This window comes from Brassica napus, chromosome A5 (genome assembly GCF_020379485.1).
Source record: "Brassica napus cultivar Da-Ae chromosome A5, Da-Ae, whole genome shotgun sequence".
Taxonomy (NCBI): Eukaryota; Viridiplantae; Streptophyta; class Magnoliopsida; order Brassicales; family Brassicaceae; genus Brassica; species Brassica napus.
The window spans coordinates 27518989-27533176 of record NC_063438.1 but is presented as its reverse complement, the minus strand read 5'-3'; the positions used below and the strand labels follow the sequence as shown (position 1 = coordinate 27533176).

At 35.7% G+C, this 14188-nt stretch overlaps 4 protein-coding genes across 5 annotated transcripts; all 4 read left to right on the top strand.

Moving 5' to 3' along the window:
* Positions 1-3978: 3978 nt before the first annotated feature.
* LOC125609133 (cell cycle checkpoint control protein RAD9A-like) lies at positions 3979-8079 on the top strand. Of its 2 annotated transcripts, XM_048780140.1 has the most exons (11): positions 3979-4208; positions 4684-4803; positions 4886-4994; positions 5181-5432; positions 5507-5619; positions 5706-5770; positions 5906-6153; positions 6239-6383; positions 6582-6622; positions 6707-6858; positions 7766-8079. In XM_048780140.1, exons 1-10 carry the CDS (start codon positions 4104-4106, stop codon positions 6832-6834), a joined length of 1326 nt encoding a protein of 441 aa, XP_048636097.1. In that variant the 5' UTR covers positions 3979-4103; the 3' UTR covers positions 6835-6858; positions 7766-8079. The 2 variants fall into 2 exon arrangements, with proteins under 2 accessions (XP_048636097.1, XP_048636096.1); XM_048780139.1 differs by lacking the exon at positions 7766-8079 and having other exon boundaries at positions 6707-7071.
* A 249-nt stretch (positions 8080-8328) lies between these two features.
* LOC125609135 (protein RALF-like 22) lies at positions 8329-9035 on the top strand. Its single transcript, XM_048780143.1, has one exon. It carries the CDS (start codon positions 8477-8479, stop codon positions 8834-8836), a length of 360 nt encoding a protein of 119 aa, XP_048636100.1. The 5' UTR covers positions 8329-8476; the 3' UTR covers positions 8837-9035.
* Positions 9036-10823: 1788 nt separating this feature from the next.
* LOC125609134 (REF/SRPP-like protein At3g05500) lies at positions 10824-12368 on the top strand. The gene is made up of 3 exons (XM_048780142.1): positions 10824-10984; positions 11174-11398; positions 11704-12368. Exons 1-3 carry the CDS (start codon positions 10946-10948, stop codon positions 12175-12177), a joined length of 738 nt encoding a protein of 245 aa, XP_048636099.1. The 5' UTR covers positions 10824-10945; the 3' UTR covers positions 12178-12368.
* Positions 12369-12617: 249 nt separating this feature from the next.
* Positions 12618-14161, top strand: LOC125609136 (acidic leucine-rich nuclear phosphoprotein 32 family member B-like). Its single transcript, XM_048780144.1, has 2 exons — positions 12618-13460; positions 13564-14161. The coding sequence occupies exons 1-2, from the start codon at positions 13359-13361 to the stop codon at positions 13714-13716; spliced, it is 255 nt and encodes an 84-aa protein (XP_048636101.1). The 5' UTR covers positions 12618-13358; the 3' UTR covers positions 13717-14161.
* The last annotated feature ends 27 nt before the right edge of the window (positions 14162-14188 follow it).

Here is a 14188-nt window from a genome sequence, read left to right as displayed (position 1 = left end):
TGACATTTGGAAGCTTTTTAGTTTAAGTTGAACACTGCTCTTCTGTTTAAGGAGGAGATTAAAAACAGTTTTATAAAGAGACAATCTGATAAGCAAAGGAGAGAGAAGCGTGGAGGTGTTGGTGTGAAGTGGGTCCTGCTATTGTTGGCTTGTAGAAACATTTGGTAATTTACTGTACAAGCTTTCCTTGTTCCTCTCAACCCACCATTGTTTTATGAGGCAAATACAATATAAATTTATTTGTATTTATTGTATAGAATTTAGTCTCGTGTTGTATATGAATGTGTATATTTTTTCCTTAAAAAAATCTGAATGTGTATACACTACACATACCTAATTACATTCATATGTTTTTCTTACACTTACCTAATTACATTCACATGTTTTTCTCATTAGTTATCTGAGGGGGTTTTTAATAACTCTTTGAAACCTGTTTGTTGTGATGGTTTAGTGTGACAGAATGTGTAACTTGGCCTTCCAGGTCAAACTTAAGAGATGAAAATTATTGTTACAATATGTAATATATTTAAATGAGAATATAATTTTCTGTGTAGAAACAAGATAGTTATCATAGAGTCTATTATAAGATATTACTGTGTCTCGTTTGGTCACATCCTCTCTGGCTCTCTCAGTCCTGTATGAAAGATTGATATCTTACTGCAGAGACAGTAAGAGAATATAAACAATTCACCCGTATGTATGATAATCTTACATTTATTCTTACGGTTTCTGTTTCCGAAGCTTCTGATGAATAAAAAAACTAAGAACTTTAATTTGGTTCTGGTATAACAGACCAATAGGTGGGTGGTGACGAAATATAGTTGAAACAATTATTCTATGCAAACTTCTCTATCTCTAGTCGCATTCTAAAGCTTCCCAAAGTGAGATGGTTACTTCATAGTTTCACTTTCACAATGTAGGTGTGAAAGATTGTTTGGTAGGATATGATGTTGATTTCCTTTGGGATGTTCTAATATTAGTTTAACATAATGAAGGGCTTTTAGAAAGGTAACTTTTGATTGCGCTTTTAAGAATAGTTCTAAATAATGATCAAAGTAAGATAGCTGATTGCTTGGTATCTAACATATCGCATGACATGTGTGTCCTAGGAAATAAGCATTGGAAAAATGTATTTACTTTCTTAAAAAATTATCTGCTAAGAGGTTAAGATTCTGAGAATTGTGTTTCAGTCCAATCTTTTTTTTTTTTTGGGCAACTGTTTCAGTCCAATCTCTCATCACTTCAATGATAGACGTCTAAACATGGGAAAATAATTATTCGTAGTAGATCCTAATATTTAACTATTGAGGTTATGAATGGAGACTACATAAGTGCGGAATTGTGTGCGTATTTGGGAAAGTTACGCCTTTAACACCAATCAACATTTTCTTTCAAAAGTGTGCGGTTTTTTCCAAGACAAAAAGTAAAACCGCAGTTGTTTTTTTTTACTCAGCAAATTGAAAAACGCACTCCAAATACGTACATCAGGCAAAATGATGCGGTTCAGTCAAAACCGCACTATACAGTAGACAATAAATAACTTTGTAAATAATAAATTAATTTATATGTTCATAATTTCTAATTAGCATAAATGAAAATTACCTTTTTGGTAAACGATGAAAGAACTAACACACGTAATATTTGTTCGTCGTTTCCAACTTAATTTACTACCTTAAACTTAAACCCTAGACCCTAAACTCAAACTGTATACCATAAACCCAAACCATAAATCCTAAACCCAAACCATATACTCTAAACTTAAATCCTAGACCCTAAATCCAAACCTTATAGCGTTTAGGTTTAGGGTTTCGGTTTAGAGTTTACGGTTTGGATTTTAAGTCTAAGATTTGGGTTTAGGGTATACGGTTCGATTTAGAGTCTAAGATTTAGTTTAGGGTATACAGTTTAGATTTAAGGTTTATGGTTTGGGTTTAAGGTCTAGGATTTGGGTTTAGAGTATACGGTTTGGTTTAGGGTTTAGGATATAGGGTTTGGGTTTAAGATTTACGGTTTAGAGTTGAGAATTTAAGATTTCGAGTTTACGGTTTAAGCTGGCGGCATCAACGTTGTTAAAATTATCATTTTTTTTTTAATTATTTTAAAATAAATTTAATATTTTTTAATTAATTATGTACGTGGCACTTTGATTGGTAAGAAAGAGAGGTCAAAGGAGGTGAACCTAAGTTTTGTTCATATTGGTATATCTAGTTTATATTATTTTTTTTATAATTTTCCAAATCCGCAAGCTACATATTTACCAATCAAACACAATTCCGCACCACTAATTTATCAAAACCGCACTTGTTCCGCAAAACGTACGAACCGCAGTTGAACCGTCCCGCACTCTAATTCCGTACCGCTTATTTTATCAATTCCGCGGTCACCATTCGGACCCTGAGATTGAAACTGAGATCAATTTCTACACCATGTTTGTTACCAATTGTTTTCACTTTTATTATTTGGTTTAGTTAACTACTTTGTGTCAGCAACTTTGACCTACGTGGGGCCAAAAGCTGGATGGACTTGTCTTGAATGATATTCAACGTATATACAATAATTTGTTATTATTGGAATAGTATACATACTTTTTTCCGACTTTCCGACGAATATTATACAAACCCGGTTCTCTTTCGTCAACATATACAAACCTCAAAAAATATATATATTATTTTATCACAAAAATATTTACATTGAACTTGCATTAAGTCAAAATAACCTTTATTAGATCCGTATTTCATGGTATAAAAGTACATCACTTGAGACGGTCGATCGCTGATAAACAATGCAACTGTATATTTTATTCAAGATTATAATATAAAAGAGAATGGGACCAACAACTGAAAACACTATAGTATAATTGTATAAACCAGAAATATAACATCAATTTAATGAAAATATATTCTGACTATAGTTGAGTTGGTCTAGTGGTAAATGAATTGCGGCTGTAACTTCCACCACTTGGATTCAACTCACGGTAGGAGAGACTATTTACAATGCTTGGGTTTCCGGCAAAGAGGTGAAAACACTTTTTTATTTTATCAAAAAAAAAATATTCCTGGTCATAATAATTAGCAGCTATATATATATGTATCATAAGTATATTCGACTACGTGATTCTCTAACAAACATATATCTATGTTATGTAGCATAAGAACTAAATCGACGATACATTCATCCTACGCGGTCACGGTACCGTAGATCACGCAATGATAACGTGAATTATTGCAATTTTTTCAAAATGTGGGTGTTACTTATCAATCAAATAAACTAAACGAGTTTAGAAGTCAAAAGATTTTAAAGTCAACGTATCGAGAACACCAGTGTGACTTGTGAAACCATGATTTGGGGATGATTTTTGCAAAAAGTATCTAATCTTTTTTGTCATAATTAAAAGTTGATAGCGGAAAGTTACAACTTTTTGTCAGCATTTAACAGAGTCATTTCAAAAGAGTTTATCACACAATCTATGTTCTATCTATATTTAGTAATAATAAAATAAAAGGAAATCCATATTTACAGAGAGTTGTTTGTACCTACTTTGTCTTGAGAATAAAGTAAAGAAACATTTCAAAGAAACAAACAAAAATTTAAATACAAATATACTACCCATGAATTGTCGGATGTATCACATGGTTGCTATAGAGGTTGTAGATTCCATTTGAGAGAAAAAACAATGATAAAATAATGAGTTTATCACCTTTTTGTTTTTACAGAAGAAAAACTGAAATTAAATAACTGCCGATTTTAGGAGACGTGATTGGGTAAAGGTTTACAGTACAATTGCGAGATTTGTCTCTGTCACGACTCACGCGTACGCAACTGATAGAATCTGTCCCTTTTCTTTTAATAAATGCTAGTTAAGAATGCTCACCCAACAATGGTGCCACTATCCATAAACGGGCCTAATTAAAGTTTTCCGTTACAAGCCCATATCCATTAACATAGGCCCATTATAAATACTCGAAAAACTGTTGATTTGTTGTTAATTACATTTCGCGCTTCGCCGCTGCTTTCAGACTTCCATGGCAATCCCGCCATAAAATCACTGAACCAAAATTGATTTTCTTCACGGGGAGAGAGAGAGAGAGAGAGAGAGATCGGAGATGGAGTTCAGTATAAGCGGCAACGCGCTAAAGTCTTTCGCTAGATCCATAATCTGCCTCGCACGCGTCGGCAACGAGCTCGTCGTTCAAGCTTCCCCCACACAGGTGCCCAGATCCGGACCTATTCACTTTTCGATCGATCGTAACCGTAATTTTAGACGATTTGGATAGTAATCGGTGAGAGGATCTTGCGATTTGATTTGACTAGAAGTTGCAATTTCGTAAATTAGTACAAACGGTTAGGGTTACAATTGGGATAATGTGAGGTCGAGGTAGAAAGTTAAGCTGAATAGGTTTGATTATTAGCCGGTTTAAATTGGTTTAGTGTACATGTAATTTAATCATGGTTTAGTCCGGTTTAGTACTTTACAAGTTTGAACATCATCGGAGAGAAATGTAAAAGATGATATTATTCAATCTAGTTAGTTACCAAATGAGTCGTTTACAAGAATATAAAGTAAAGTACTAAACCGGACTAAACCATGATTAAAATTACATGTACAGTAAACCAATCTAAACCTGCTAATATTGATTGTTTATAAATTCTCAGATTGAGACTAATTTTCTTTTGATTATGCAGCTGGGATTGCACACTTTGAACGCTTCGCGTTCTGCGTATCAGTCCATCACATTGGAGTCGAGTTTCTTTGATGCTTATGCTGTTCAAGGTCCTCAAGCTCATTTCAGCGTCCTTTTGAAGGTACTTTGCTTATTTATCATGAAGGTTTTTTGGATGGAGACGAATGAGTTCACTGGTGGTCTAAGATATCACTTTTCTACAGGCTGTTTGTTCTGTTCTTAGGACCCCTGTCGCTAGCATTGATCATATGAGTGTGCAGTTGCCAGATCATGACGCGTCTAAAGTCAAATGGGCATTGGAATGTTACAGTGGTACATTCCTTAGTTTATTTACACATGTTTATTAGATAATAGTAGCATTATCTAATTTGTAAATGTTTATTGGGACCTCTACTTGTTAAGTAACGTTTTAGCAGTTTACAGATTACTTTGTAGACTATGATGTTGATTCGTTTGGAGCCTTGTTTAAATTTGTATAGTTTGAATTTATCTGTCCAGGTATGAAGAAAACATATTGGATTACTTGCAATGTGGAACCAGATATACAGCATCTGTCGCTTGATAGGAGAAGGTTTCCGAGTAGTTTAGTTGTGCATCCTCGGAATCTGAGCAAGTTGCTTGGAAACTTTCAGTCATCCCTCCAAGAGATTACAATAATCGCTACAGACCAAACTTCTTTCCCCTCTGATGCTGCTAGTGAAATTGGTGGGAAAGCTGTTGAGTTCCAGAGCTATGTGGATCCGACCAAAGGTTAGGAGTAGGATTATGAAATACTCAGGCTCCTAGTGTAAGGCTGCTAATAGTTCTCCTTTTTTCAAACGCAGATGGTGACTCTTTGTTACATACTAAGCTATGGATAGATCCATCAGAAGAATTTTTGCAGTATACTCACGCAGGTGATCCTATTGACATCACATTTTCTTTGAAGGAACTGAAGGTATAACCTTCCTCCACCTGAAGCCTGGTTTGAATTTTATCCAACTTTCTTTGTGTTGATGAAGAATTGTCTTCAATAAATTTCAGGCCTTTCTTTCATTCTGTGAGGGCTGTGAAGCTGACATTCATCTCTTTTTCGAAAAAGCTGGCGAGTAAGAACCATCATTGATTAATCCATCTTTCTATGTTACCTTGATATCTTTTAAATTCAAAATGTTTATGGTATATAACGAGTGGATGTGCTTCTCAAACATGCTAGCTAAATGAGCCATGTAATTTGTTGCCAGGCCAATACTGATGGCTCCAAAATTTGGGTTGGGTGATGGGTCAAGCTCAAGTTTTGATGCCACACTCGTTCTCGCGACGATGCTTGTGTCTCAGCTTCAGGAAGGGGTTCCTCCAGGACCTCCGGAAGCAGCGAACTCCACAGGCGGCAATGCTGCCGAGCAAGTGGGATCAGAGCCTCAAGAACGGTCAAGACAGAGTGCATTTGAGCAACCATCTGATCACACACGAGTTTGGTCTGAACTTTCAGGTAGTAATTAATCTAATGGCTGTGATTATTTTGTATTCGTCGTTTTGTCTGATAACTAACACCTTAGTAACATCGATGCCTTAAGGAACTGGCACTAAGAGCATTAGCGGTTCTGAAGAGAGGCCACAGGCTCAGGGACAACAAGACGTGAATATCCAAAGAATCAGAGAGATGGACATATCAAAAGGTGGAGCACCAGCTGGAGACAATGCTCCCGGACCTTCTAACTCGTATCCTTCACATTACATCTCTATCACAATACACTTCTTGGCCTGCTTAGCTGTTAACCATTAAGTCATAGTCCATAACCGCTTATCTAATATCTATTTGTGTAGTTGCAATTGACTTCTAAGGTGCACTTCTTAGCCATATCTAGAGTGGATGTTCTTCTTTCAGTATATGCTTTGTTATCTTTGACTTTTTGTCAGCCAACGTCCCACACAGATGGATCACGCGGAAGGATCTCGAGGTACCTTCAGAAAAACAATTCTACAGCCTTGTCTTTGTTACTTATCCGAAAAAAGTATTTATCTCTCTGTCACTTGTTCCTCAGTACGAGCTGAGAACAACCAAAGCTTCTCCCAACGTCATCCTAGTAATTGGGTAGACGCAAGTGAGGATGAAGACGAGGACGACGAGGACGGTGTTGAGGCGACGCCACCTCACAACGAAGATTACTAACTCAAAAGTCTCTTCCCCTAACTTGTAAGTCATCTCATTTTAAATGTTCTTCAAAATGTACCAACCACTATCTCTCTCTCTTTAGACGCTTAGATAAGTAAAAGATGGCCAACAAATCCAAAAAAAAACAAAATGTAATCATGGAATCTTTGTTTTAGGAGCATTACCTCTGCATCACATTTTCTCCTTGCTTAATTAGTCGATTCCATCAATTATTACGTATGATAAGTTTCTATCTATCCTGTGTTATGTTTCTCCAAAACAAAAAGTATAAAAATGTGTCGTGTCATTTCTAATCATTACTACTTTATAAATGTTTTAACAACCATATTTTGAAATAAAATAAAATAATAACCATATGATTTGTTAGTAATCTATCAAAAATATTTGAAAACGCAATCGAATAAAGGCAAAATGTTTATTGTCAGCATTAGATTATAAAATTTGGGTAAAATGGGCCAGTTGGCTCTTGGGATAACTTGGTAACGCGTAAGCGCCGGCCTTGGTGATCTGTGACTTGGACCCACTTTTTGTTAACGGTTTCGGCGCATGTTACGCGCCATCGACGTGGAGGGGAAAAGATAGATAATAGTAGCCTAATAAAAAGACAAGCTAGCCGTTGTTCGCTCATTTGAAAAATGAGTTTGGTATTGGGTAAAGATTCTCCATACCATTCTTTAACGTTCTTACATAAATTTATGTGATAAGAATGTTTATATAATACATTCTGCAGAAAGGGTGAGAGTTCTGGATCATTTAACGGTCTCTGACTCACACACATTGATTACCTTTCATTTCATAAGAAAAATGATCACCTAGAAATAGTGCTACACATGAATGGCCAAGTGTATAAAAAATAATCTGTGACAATATTTTTTAAAGAGTGGTTTACATGTCTTCTTCACTCACATAGGCTTTTTTTACTTGCAAGACCAAGTTGCATCTTGGCCGATAGAGCGATAATGAAAAGGACAAACCGGTCAACCATCTGCTGCCTAGCGATGCCCATTAATAATTACGTAAAAGGCATTATCTAGCTTTTCGGCTCTCTGATGCAAAATAAATTAAACATTTGTGAGGGTTACTTGAAACTTGTAATAACACTGTGCATAACAAATAATTTGTCCATTCAAGACCCAAGTTTCTATTGTTAAATGCATATTATTTGTTAAAAGAATGATGTTAAATGTTGCAATGAAACCAAATTGTAATTTTCAGATTTAATGTTGAAGCCGTCCTAATTAACTAGACAAGTCATGGGTGCACGAAAACATATCTAATGAAGAGATTAAGCCAGCGAATATTTCAAAGCCTAGAGAGACTGTAATTTATGATTTTATTAATACAAAGCATATGCGACAATTGCGTATAAATCATTTTCATGAGTAATAAACAAAAGAAAAAACGCGTACCTGTTCTTAAAAAATAAATAAATAAATGGCATTTTCGTTAATATACCCACACAGAAGCCTGTTGTAATAAATTTCTCATGTTATAAGAACCTAGACAGCAATGCTTAACTTGTTGTCTTCAGCTAAGCACAGAATCAAGTTTCAGACAGAGAGAGAGGAAAACAAAACAGACGACTAAAGAACTCTGTAAAGCCTCTGATTTATCCAGAAGGTTTAGTTAAAGAAAGACGATGAACTCTCGGGCGATCTACGCCGTCATAGCCATCCTCGCGATCGTAATCTCAGCCGTCAACGCAAGCGTCGGCGACTTCGGAGGCTCGCTTGACTTCGTACGGACAGGATCTTCTTCGCTCTTCTCAGGATGCAAAGGATCCATCGCCGAGTGTATAGCTGAGGAAGAGGAGATGGAGTTCGACTCCGATATCAGCCGGCGCATCTTAGCGCAGAAGAAGTACGTTAGCTACGGTGCGATGAGGAAGAACAGTGTGCCTTGCTCACGCCGTGGAGCTTCGTACTACAACTGCCAGCGTGGCGCTCAGGCGAATCCTTACCGCCGTGGATGCAGCACCATCACAAGGTGCAGACGTTGAAGAATAAAGTAATTTAAATTCTTATTTTGCCGTTTGTGTTTCGATTTATTTGTTCTTTTAATTTATTTTCCGGGATATATATATAATATGAGTTTGATTATACACAATGGAGACTATAGTCTTTGTTTTGGAACAAAATGCTTATTGTTTGGTTGTTCTTGTTCATATAAATAAATAATTCAAAGTTGGTTAGATTAAAGATAGTTATTAGTCCAAGAAGTTATTGAGATCTGCGCGTAGTATTGTGTTGTGACATTTAAAAATTAAAATTTTGAATCTGAGTTCTGGAATAGAGGATTTATATGTCGACTGTATGATTAATTATGTATAGTCTGGAAACAGAAATGAATTCCTTTAATAGTTGTTGGTGGCATGTTGCTAATAATGTAATGATGGGACCATCACAGCCTAACACGCTGAATTCAAATCATTTTCCTCAATTCATATTGTATTATTTATCTTCTTGGAAACTTCGTTTCTCTGTAGTTCATTGTTCTTTGGATTTTCATTACAATTAGTATCGATAGTTGGATACTTTTATAAACATTGAGGCTTTCCATAGGCAAAGATTAACCAGATTACGAATGCATAAACATGAAAATATGCGTAATTAGCAATTTGGCATGCAAATGTCAAGTACACACAATAAACATACATTCTAAGAAAAATTTATCGAGATATTTGTTGGACTGGGGTTTTTGTTTGAGTCATGTTTTAGTCTTTTGCTCATATTCTACGTTGGCGATGTTAATAACCCCTATGGTGCTTGGTGCATACGTATCACCCATTGATGTTGCTTCTATATTTTCATCTTTTTGTCATAGGACAAAGTATATATGTTAAACAGTTTGTTAATACAATTTGTAAAACCTACACATTTTTATTTTTGATTGATACATTCCTAGCAACACAAAAAAGTGACATAACAACCACTCACGAACATGCGTAAATAATCGGTTGTATGTTCTATTGGGCCTTTTATCCATATTATGGACTTCGTTGATCCCTTAATCAAGTCGGTATCTCGTGTTTAAGAGTTCGTGTGACGTCCTAAATCCGTTTTTTCACTTTATTACTTGTTGTCGCAATCACAAACAGAGTTAAATATCACGAAGATTAACATTTCTGAACAGTGAAACATGCATGATATAGTTTTTTTTGGACTGGTAGGTTATTACTGAGATACACACACCCCCGACAGAAACAAGCAGGTAAACCTGTGTGAAGCGACCCGTTACTCTATCATGCAAACCAAACCTCAAGTACACTACTATACATATGTCGGAGAGACGGGTCAGAAAAAATGGAACAACGCATTTCTTATAGTAAGTAGCTCAACACATTCATATATGTATTTGTTATCTACATCTTAATGATGCTTCCATATTTTTAGGATTGATGGTTCATCAATATGTTTACAAAACAAAGTCTGATCTGTTTCTCTAAATTGACTGAGACATAATATCTATTTTAAATTCACAAAAATCTCATTAAAGATCGGATGGTTTCAAAGCTTAGTATATATGTATTCTTTTTTTTTTTTTTTTTAGTATATATGTATTCCTCGTTTTATAATTTTATCTAGTGGTTTATTTTTGTATCTACTAACATGCTCTTCAGTAACATTTCATGTATACTTGCATGCTCTTCAGTAACATTTTTCTTAGTCATTGTAGAGAAAGCAATACAACTTTTGTTTTAATGCACATTATAAACATGTGCGGTTATGAAACAAGAAAATCCTACACGTTACGATTATGTAATTTATGATCTATTATACACATGTAGAATCTTCTTCTTTTAATAAAGTTTTGATTTATATAATCCATTTTCGGCAAATATAAAAACAGTTTACAATTTTTCTTTTCTTAGCTTATATGTTTACTTAACCCACACGTCGTCAACGCCCGCCCATAGGACATGGATGGTTACGAAACCGAACAAACGCGTGCACGCGTAGTCTACAGCATTCACACGTGCCAAAACCATGTTATATAAACAAACCTAAAAGCACGCTAATTCCTCATCACCATCACATTGTTTTGTTCGTCAAATTCAACTTAAAAAAATCTCTCTAAGAAGAATCGTCGTCTCTTCATACGAACGATCATGGCACAAACCGATATCAATCAGCCGAAACTAGATATGGTAATCATTTAATCTGAACGTCTTAATTATCGATTCTCGTCTCAAATATCTGGTTCATCTTTTCTAGGATTTGATTGTTATGGATCGTAGTTCATATTAATTATCATGCATGTGGAGAAGATTAGGATTAACGAATTTAATTGTGAAACCTAATCTCTGTTGGTTAATTACATTATGTGAAAATTTCAGACAAAGGAGGAGAAAGAGAGGTTGAAGTATTCGGAGTTCGTGCAAGCTGCTGCTGTTGAAGCATTGCTTCGCTTTGCTCTCATTTACGCAAAGGCCAAGGACAAGTCTGGTCCTTTGAAACCAGGTGTTGAATCCGTTGAAGGAGCTGTCAAGACTGTGGTCGGTCCTGTCTACCACAAGTACCACGACGTCCCCGTCGAGGTCCTTAAATACATGGACCAGAAGGTAACCCCTAGTTTTAAATTTTGCTGGTTTTTTATATATTCTTCTGATACGGAAAACAGAGGAATGATGACGTGGCAGAGTCGTTGAGCTGAGCATAGGGGCCCACTTCCATATTGTCGTTTTTATTAAAAAACATATATATTAAATTTAAATGGTCTTATAAAATGTAATATATAAATATTTAATTACGATACTCCACAAAAATCAAATAAATTTGTTAAATTTATTTTTAAAAATAATAATTATTAGGTAAAAATAAATTGTTTGCGCAATGACGCCTAACAAGGTTGAACCGGCCCTTGCAGGTTGACATGTCCGTGAGTGAGCTTGACCGCCGCGTCCCACCCGCGGTCAAACAAGTCTCTGCACAAGCCATCTCAGCTGCTCAGATAGCTCCCATCGTGGCTCGTGCTTTAGCCACTGAGGTTCGACGTGCTGGCGTTGTGGAAACCGCTTCTGGGGTGGCTAAATCCGTATACACCAAGTACGAGCCTGCAGCTAAGGAGTTGTACGCAAGCTACGAGCCGAAAGCGGAGCAGTGCGCAGTTTCGGCTTGGAAGAAGCTGAACCAGCTTCCTCTGTTCCCGAGGCTGGCTCAGGTCGCTGTACCGACAGCTGCTTTCTGCTCTGAGAAGTACAATGATACGGTGGTGATGGCTGCCGAGAAAGGGTACAGGGTCTCATCCTACATGCCTTTGGTTCCAACAGAGAGGATCTCAAAGATCTTTGGGGACGAGAAGACTGAGACTAAGCCGTTGGAGTTTCATCCACTTCATTGATTTGAGTGGTTTGTAGTGTGTTGTTTGGTTTGATGTGAACCGGATATTGGTTAGCGACTGGTCCCTGGTTCTGGTTCTTTCGTTTCTTCGTTTTTATGTTTTCTTTGAATATTTCGTTCGAGTATAATACCAAAAAAATGTATACTTTTATGTTTCGAGTATCGTATAAAAATCTTTATTGTGTTTGTTTATAGGATAAACCAAATTAACTCAAATATTTTTATTCGAAATATCAAAAATTATCTAAATTATTTGATACTTTTATCTGAAAATCTAATTTTTCATATTTAATCAGAAACTTGAATTTTGTAACATTTTAACATGAATTAATCAAAAAACTGGAACCGAATTATACCTAAAATCATTTTGGATATTAACAGTTAACTTTGTCACCTAAATTAAATCGAAAACTAAAATAACCGAACCCAAACTGAATCAAATTTCTTAAACATCTAAATCAAACCTATATTTCTAGATTGAAAACCAAAATAAACCGAACCCAATCAATATCCGAAATGTCTATGCTTAGTTTATCCTATGATCGAAAAATGATGGAATGCAAGAGTATGTGTACCATTAACAAAGAACTGTCTAGGCAATTTGTAACTTTTATTGTTTTGTTACGTTTGAATTCTACTGTTCAATCAGTGAAAAAACATATAAATTTTTGGTTTGCAGTCTTATCGCCGAGGAAAACCATTTGGGCGACATAGTTTTAACAATGGTAGTTATCTATTCCTTTCCTCAGATGTATCTACTGGAGTGAGGTTTTTTTTTTTTTAATGTATGTTGATCAAATCAAAAGAAGCTGAAGCGTCCCTTTTCTCCAGGAGCTAAAGGAATGGTGAATCGTACTCCTGATGTAATTATTCCGACATGAACTCTCTTCTGTTTTTATTATGTTTCTAATCCTATTCCTGGGGTAATTAATTATTCCGACATGAACTCTCTTTTGTTTTTATTATGTTTCTGATCAATATGTCTGTTCCGAACATTGCAGAACCCAGTTGTAATACGTGGCTTTAGCGCACCTGGCCTAGCACTCTTTTTTGGATTTACTAGCTACATGATCTGGCGTAATGTTTATTTATTTCAAATTGATCTATAACTTTTATTGTTTTTTGTTTGTGTGGTTCTTTCTTAACTGATTTGGGGTCAAAATCATTATTTATCTCTCAGAAATGGTTGAGAATGTTCGAATCACAAAACCTACAAAGAAGTGTACCGAATATCTCAACGAAGCCTGTCTGAGGAACGCCCGTGTTTCTGAAGGATACAAGGAGGTATTCTTCAGATTCTTTTATTCTGGTCACTTTAGCATTGGTTTGTGCCCAACATACATTTTGAGATTTTCTTATGCATCCCTTGATTCCTCATTTTTTTCAGATATCCAGGCTCATCGGTAAAGAAAAGGATGAAGCTGATGATGAGGATGAGGATGAGGATGAGGATGAGGATGAGGATGAAGATGAATCTGAACTCTCAGGGAAGAAGGTAGAAGAAGATATGGAAATGCCATGGTGGTGTGGTTCTGCTTGAGAAGAATTTTGAGATAGAGATTGAGCTCTGATTTTTTCATTGTTGCTCAGTTTTTTTTTCTTAAAAACTCTGAAAACACAGAACACTCTAAAACAAAGAGGCAGTCACTGTATAAAGTTACAGACGTTTTTTTGGTTTCAATAAATCCTTACATTCAAAAAAAAAAAAGCTGAAGCTAAAGCTAATATTAAGGATGAATATTTGGAACTTAAGTTTCCTTCAAGTTATTATAGTTTTTAAGTATGGTTGTTTCTAGTTGATAAATTTCGTTTGGGATTCATGATGTGATTGTTCTTTTGTTGGATACCCTGCCATTAGTAAACTGAGAGTTTGGCAACTGATATTTAATTATATATGTTTGGTTATTAATAATAACTCACTCTAAGAAGCTGAACCAGCTTCCTTTGTTCTCAAGGCTGGTCAAGTTGCTGTACCAACAGCTGCTTTCTGCTCTGAGAAGTACAATAGCTCT

What these genes read in the sequence shown, in the direction of transcription:
- LOC125609133 (XM_048780140.1), top strand. Translation starts at nt 4,104, where the DNA reads ATGGAGTTCAGTATAAGCGGCAACGCGCTAAAGTCTTTCGCTAGATCC. An exon ending in CTATGTGGATCCGACCAAAG is followed by an intron (nt 5,433 to 5,506) that starts GTTAGGAGTAGG and finishes TTTCAAACGCAG; the next exon opens with ATGGTGACTCTTTGTTACAT. An exon ending in TTTTTCGAAAAAGCTGGCGA is followed by an intron (nt 5,771 to 5,905) that starts GTAAGAACCATC and finishes ATTTGTTGCCAG; the next exon opens with GCCAATACTGATGGCTCCAA.
- LOC125609135 (XM_048780143.1), top strand. Translation starts at nt 8,477, where the DNA reads ATGAACTCTCGGGCGATCTACGCCGTCATAGCCATCCTCGCGATCGTA.
- LOC125609134 (XM_048780142.1), top strand. Translation starts at nt 10,946, where the DNA reads ATGGCACAAACCGATATCAATCAGCCGAAACTAGATATG. An exon ending in ATCAGCCGAAACTAGATATG is followed by an intron (nt 10,985 to 11,173) that starts GTAATCATTTAA and finishes TGAAAATTTCAG; the next exon opens with ACAAAGGAGGAGAAAGAGAG. An exon ending in TTAAATACATGGACCAGAAG is followed by an intron (nt 11,399 to 11,703) that starts GTAACCCCTAGT and finishes CGGCCCTTGCAG; the next exon opens with GTTGACATGTCCGTGAGTGA.
- LOC125609136 (XM_048780144.1), top strand. Translation starts at nt 13,359, where the DNA reads ATGGTTGAGAATGTTCGAATCACAAAACCTACAAAGAAGTGTACCGAA. An exon ending in TTTCTGAAGGATACAAGGAG is followed by an intron (nt 13,461 to 13,563) that starts GTATTCTTCAGA and finishes CATTTTTTTCAG; the next exon opens with ATATCCAGGCTCATCGGTAA.